This window comes from Akebia trifoliata, chromosome 10, assembly GCF_017979445.1.
Source record: "Akebia trifoliata isolate Shusen 1 chromosome 10, ASM1797944v1, whole genome shotgun sequence".
Lineage (NCBI taxonomy): Eukaryota > Viridiplantae > Streptophyta > Magnoliopsida > Ranunculales > Lardizabalaceae > Akebia > Akebia trifoliata.
This window is the reverse complement of record NC_141384.1, coordinates 6,649,886-6,656,550: the sequence shown is the minus strand read 5'-3', so window position 1 is coordinate 6,656,550 and position 6,665 is coordinate 6,649,886. Positions and strand designations below refer to the sequence as shown.

At 35.4% G+C, this 6,665-nt stretch overlaps 1 protein-coding gene across 1 annotated transcript; it reads left to right on the top strand.

Moving 5' to 3' along the window:
• The first annotated feature begins 240 nt into the window (after positions 1-240).
• On the top strand, positions 241-4,242 carry LOC147392994 (protein SMAX1-LIKE 4-like). Its single transcript, XM_086457168.1, has 3 exons — positions 241-1,566; positions 2,059-2,302; positions 2,686-4,242. The coding sequence occupies exons 1-3, from the start codon at positions 407-409 to the stop codon at positions 4,180-4,182; spliced, it is 2,901 nt and encodes a 966-aa protein (XP_086313294.1). The 5' UTR covers positions 241-406; the 3' UTR covers positions 4,183-4,242.
• The last annotated feature ends 2,423 nt before the right edge of the window (positions 4,243-6,665 follow it).

Below are 6,665 nucleotides of genomic sequence, written 5' to 3'. Positions count from 1 at the left end.
AAAAATTGGGATCAGTATTAGAGTGGTAGTGTTCCAGTACCAAACCAATCCATTGCCAGCCCTACCCTAATCGTAGATATATAAGACCATAGTCAAGGGTATCTAATCATTTTTAAAAAACTCAGGGGTACCTAAAAATATTTGTCAAAATCCCAAGGGGTGTGTCCAAATAACCAAATTAAAAAAAGCAACGACAACGGCTGCAACTACTACAAAAGAAGAAAGAAGAAGAAACAACAGAAATAAAGAAGGTAGCCTTGTTTCCTTTAAAGCTCTATCAACCTCTCTTCAAATCTCCACAAATTCAATCTCTTACCTCAAGTGAACAATTTTTATTTCTATATTTTAGGAAAAACAAGTGTTCACACACAAAGGAGGGGTGAAGGGGTGGTGTGTTGGCTAAGTGATGCGTTCAGGATCTTGTGTTGTGCAGCAGACCCTCACATCAGAGGCTGCTTTAGTCCTCAAAAACTCAGTCATCTTAGCAAGAAAGAGAGGCCATGCTCAGGTCACTCCTCTTCATGTAGCTTCAACTTTACTCACTTCAATAGTTAGTCCCTTAAGAAGGGCTTGCCTTAAATCTCACTCACATTCAACTTCTCATCCTCTTCAATGTAGAGCTCTTGAGCTTTGTTTCAATGTTTCTCTTAATAGGCTCCCTACAGTAGCATATCCTCTGTTTCATGACCAACCTTCTCTCTCTAATGCTCTCATTGCTGCACTTAAGAGAGCCCAAGCTTACCAAAGAAGAGGTTTCATAGAACAACAACAACAACAGCCACTTTTGGCTGTAAAGGTGGAGTTAGAACAGCTTATTATATCTGTCTTAGATGATCCAAGTGTTAGTAGAGTGATGAGAGAAGCTGGGTTTTCTAGCACTTCTGTTAAAAACACTCTTGAGAACTCTTCACCTCACATAGAAACCCATAGTTTCTGGCAAACCCATTTCTTGAATTTCTCTTCTGGGCAAAATCCGTTTCTGTTTTCCACTCAAAAGACTGATTCAGTTACTGAGAAGGAAGATTTCAGGTTGGTTTTGGAGGTTTTGTTGAGGAAAAATAGGAGGAATATTGTGGTTGTTGGGGACTGTGAGTTAACCAGAGAAGGATTGGTTGCAGAGTTGATGAAAAGGGTTGATAGAGGTGAGGTTCCTGATGAATTGAGATCAACCCATTTCATCAAATTTCAGTTCTCTTCATTGTGTTTAAGGTTCATGAAGAGAGATGATGTGGTGATGAAAGTTGCAGAGTTGAGAAGGAAAGTGGGTTCTCTTGCATTAGGAGAGGGAGCTATTATAATCTATGTAGGAGACCTTAAATGGGTAGTTGAAGAAAGTTTTGATGAGAAAGTGTCTTGTTACAACCCAGTTGATCATCTAGTTGTAGAAATTGGGAAGTTAATCTCTGATTATAGTTCCTTAAGCAGTAAATTATGGTTAATGGCCACTTCAAGTTATCAAACTTATATTAAGTGTCAGATGAAACAACCCCCTCTTGAGGTTCAATGGGCTCTCCAAGCAATTTCTGTTCCTTCAAGTGGGCTTGGTTTAAGCCTTCATACTTCAAGGTGAGCCAAACATGTGTTCTTTTCTGATATATCTATTGTTCATATTTTTCTTGGAAAAGAAATTGGTATCTCTATTTTGGGAATAAGTTATTGCTTTAAGTTTTTTCGTTTTGTTTTGTTTTGTTTGTGTTTCTGGGATTTCTTGGATCAGAGAACAGGACCACTGTAAAAAAGTAAGTTTGGTTAGGGCAGATTTTTAAATAAAGCTAACTGTCCTTTTTTTCCCCTTCTTTGCTTTATATGATTATTACTCCTAAGCCTCTGAAAAATTAAAGTTCCTACTATCAGAATAAAATGGAAAAAGAGGAAATAATTGATAACTTTGATGAACTTTGATTTTTTTCTTCTTTTTTTATTTCAAAATTAAAGTGTGGTCCCATATCTTTTAAATGTAGACTCTTTATCTTTCAGTTTGGGTACAGAGGGACTTGAAATTAATTTGCTAATTATCACAAATTATATGATTAAAGAAGAAATCTAATGTTGTTGCAGTGGAATTGATTCAAAGATGACCCTTTCACAAAACCCATCTCAGATATTGGAAGCTAATCCTTTTGTCACCACCACCGAAGAACGAGATAAGCTCACTTGTTGTGCTGAATGCACTTCAAATTTTGAAAAAGAAGCAATAATTTTCAAGTCAAGCCAGCAAAAGCCTTCCTCCTTTCTTCTCCACAATGGTTCAACACACTTGCCTTATTGGTTGCAACCACATGGAGCTGACACCCATCACAAGGTAAAAAAGAAAAAACTTCCCAAGTATGAGTTTTGTTTGTCTAGCCATCTTTCTTTATGAAGAAATTTTATAGCCTGTTGTATAAATGATTTGTATTCTGTTGTTGTTCAAATATTTTAGGGTTACAAAAAGGGCAATTATGTAATATTTTCTTAAGGGTTTTCTATTTTTGGGGAGATAGGCATTTTTTTCTCTACTCCTGGTTTTATAAATAGAGATCTCTTGGGGCTGTAAAACTTGAAAGAAAATAGTGATGTTCTTGTTCTGATCTGTGGACATAGGCACAATGCCGAACCACGTAAATCCTGGTGTTTTTGTGCAATTTCTGTTTTTTTTTTTTTTGTTTTTTTTTTTTTTCACACAACCCACTCTTTAATTCTCAGGATGATTTAGTTGAATTGAGAAGAAAATGGAACAATGTGTGTCATGGCCTTCACAATCCGAGGCCTAATCAAATACATTCAAGTTCTTCTACATTCGACAGTCACACCTCAAGTGACAAGAGCTACACTTGTGCTTCATCTTCACCTTGGTGGCTTACTAGATCACAGAACAACCAGAACAACCCCTTCCCTAACTCGAATTCAATCTCCTCTGCTGAGTCCTACACCATCGAATTCGGTTTTTGTCATGGGGCCCAAAAAGACCATCTATCAGAATTGGGTTTGGATTCTCTTAAAAACACAGTAGGCAAGGAAGTTAAGACCACCCTCGCTCTTGGTAATTCTCTGTTTCTTGATTCTATAAAATCGTCAGATCAGAAAAGCGAAGGAGAAATGAACCCACAAGATTTATGTAAGCTATTGCAAGAGAATGTTCCTTGGCAATGTGAGACAATCCCTTCAATCGCAGAAGCTTTACTCAAATCCAAATCAACCAAGAATGGGACTTGGTTACTGATACGTGGGGCCGATTGGATCGGAAAGAGGAGATTGGCACGTGCAATTGCTGAATCACGTTGTGTGTCTACCGATCACTTTGTCACTATGAACATGAGAAGAGAGAATGAATCCACCCCATATTCTAAAATCGTAATGTCAGCCTTACAAAAAAATGAAAATTGTGTGGTTTTGATTGAAGAGATTGATTACGCTGACACCCATTACATTAACTTCCTTGCTAATGGGTTAAAAAACAGCAAATTTGAAGACCCAATTGGGGGAGAGGTCAGCATTGCCCGCGCAACATTTATCATGACTACAAGTGCAGATACAAGCTATGACGACAGTAATGCAAAACGAGACAAAGTATTCCCAATGAAGTTGCTTGTCGAAAAAACAACTCCTAAGCGAAAAGAAGAGTGGGATCTATCAAACAAAGCCAAGAAGCCAAGAACATGTAACAAAGAAGATGTTTCTTTGATCGTTATCGAGAATGACTACATTAAAAAGGAGTTTTCGCGGCAATTAAGCTACAACACCCTTGATTTGAACATTCAAGCTGAGGAGGAAGACAATGAAAAAGACAAACCTGAAGTGTTCAACGTGGTAGATCACAAAATCCCACATGGGTTCCTTGAATTGATTGAGGACCAATTTGTTTTCAATCTGAAATCGGCTTCGTTAGGCCAAATGAAACAGAATTTCATGTCGAAGCTTGAAGCATCTTTCGAAGAAGTATGTGGGAGTGAAAGGGTGGGTTTTTTCTTTATTGATGAGATTGTGTTAGAGGAGATGATAATTGGGTCTGGTTCTTTTCTTGCTAACTTGTTTGAAAAGTGGCTGAAAGACATTTTTCAAACAAGTTTGCAAACTATTAAAAATGGTGGGAATGAGGGGACTGTTAGGCTCTCTCTTGTAGGCAAAGAAGAGAATGTTTTGGAGGTTGGGTTCATGGGTTCAAGTCTGCCTAAGATAATACAAGTTAATTTCAATGATTGAGGGGGGGTGTTTTCATTTTCAAAAAATATGAAGTGACCTAAATAGCCTTGTGTAACTCTTTTCATTTTCATGTTAAAATTGTCTTTTTTCTTCCCCTTTCTTTCCATTTTAAAATTTTAATTTTTATAATTTTCGATCTCAATCAAAGTTCTCTTCAAAAACAGGGTTAAAAAGTTCTGTTCAAACAATGAAATATGAAATCAGGTTTGAAAATTTTAAGGTAATTTTAAATGGGAAACTTTTACAAAGCATTATGACAGATACATAAGTAAGGCTGCAATTTAAGTGGCCTCAAACGGACCTTGGATCTGGTTAGCCCGAACCAACCCACCATAGGTGCAACCCAATTTACAGCAGTGGTTATTTAAGGGACTTGTTAATGTGTCCCTGGGTACATGATAAAGAGCAATAAATACACTTTTGAAATTGGACTCTGAGGGTATTTTGGTGGAAATAAAAAAAAAATTAAGGGCAATTTTGATATAAAATCCAATTTCCAAAGTGTATTTATTGCACTTTAACGTGTGCACTCAAAATCCATTATTTAAAAGAGAAAATTATATCACCCCATTTTTAGTGAAAATATAGGATTTGTATAGCCAACCCCAAAATATTGGGATAAGGATTGATGATGATGATGAAAAATATTGAAAAAAAACAATCAATGTAGCAAAATTAAACCTAACTGTTGAGTTTTGTTGGACATGCTTGTTACGTGAAATGGAATATTTGAATCAAAATTGTATCAAGTTGTTGATAAAATCTAAAATACATCTTTGATGATGCTATTTCAACAATCACGATGATATCCACACCTTATATCTCTAGGATTCTTGATAGAAACTCTAAAGAATACTAGCAAACAAACGCATAGAGAGAAGATTTGTATAGAGGAGAAAAACATCGTCGTACATTCTTAGCATGTTTTTATAGAGATTCTTGAAAAAGACTGTTGCACACAAAACAAAACAAAAAGTATAAATCAATTAAAATAACCCCAACTGATTTTTTTCCTGATTTAGTAAATTTTAACATGGTTCTTTGTTTCCATTTTGGAGTTTTTTACAAAACCTCATGAAATATTAGTGGTAGGCTTTGTCCAACTAATGTGAGACAACATAATTTGTGAGTCTAAAAGCAATAAGAGAACAATGCACTAGAGCTTTAATTTCTCTTGAACCACCCCAAACAACACCTACTCTAAAAGAGATTTTCAATGATGAACATAATGTAGCTTTGGTTTGAAGCCTATCCTTCAATCAAAATTAACAATTCTCTTAAATACTCTACTTTTCTATCCATAAAAAATAAAATAAAATAAGCTGATCGGGTTACAAATCAGGATCGGGTCAATCCCTACAGTTACATAAGTATTAATGGATAATCTCAGGTTGGAGGGGTTAAACTCAAGACCTAAAAGATTTTTCTTTCATGAGAATGTCAATTTTTCAGGGTCAAGCTTAGTTCTTGACTGATTTGGTTACAACATTGAATTAGTTCCCATATAGTAGACTGTTGTGCTACGTGCGACAATTTTGATGAATAATATGAAAGAGAAATAAAAAAGAAATAAAAAATAAACACATAGATTTAATGTGATTTGGTGATGTGCCTATATCCACAAAAACGCAAAATGAATTTTCACTATATATCAAATTTGGGTTATATCATAATAATTTATAATAAACCCTAGTCGTACAATAGGTATTAGAAAATTCTAATAATACCCATGTACCATACCGCGGGGGCGTTGCCCCCATACCCCTAACCTATAAAATTTATCCCTTGCAAACATATGTTTTTAATAAATGTCATCATTCGAAACACAAAACTGTCCTCTCTCCACTCCGACTTCATGCCAACATCTGCCTATATTCTTTATATATGTGTACCACTCAATATATGCCACATACATCAACATAGATGATTACCTAAACACCTCTCTCTCTCATCCTAGAGGTAGGGGTTGGTCGTCGACAAAGGGAAAGATGGTTTAACGGGATTAGAACTTAAGTCGTCAAATCTTATTCTACATAAATATTCTCCATCACTACCTTCCTTTTGTGATGAGATACATTGATAATGATAGAATCTATCTCATGTATTATAATATCTATTTCTGTAACAAAATCAACCCTTCTCTGACTTTACCAACTGAACTAAATTTGCACTTTTACTTTACCTAAATGCCCTTGTCTTCAACGTCTAGCCAAAAATTTGTCATTTTCAAACTCTTCAACAGTCATGATAAATGATATTTAATTTATTCAACTTCTGCCACTTTTAACCTCACCTTATATCTCTCTAAAAAAATATTTGATATTTTTACCCAAATTCTCTAAAATTCCTATCTTGCCTTGAGGTTTGAAGGTTGAAGACAAGGGTGAAAGTTTTTATCCAAAATGTTGAAAATGACTCGTTTTGGAAAGAAAAATAAAGGATTTTTAATGAGTTCAATAACTCAATGTTATCCGATAGATACC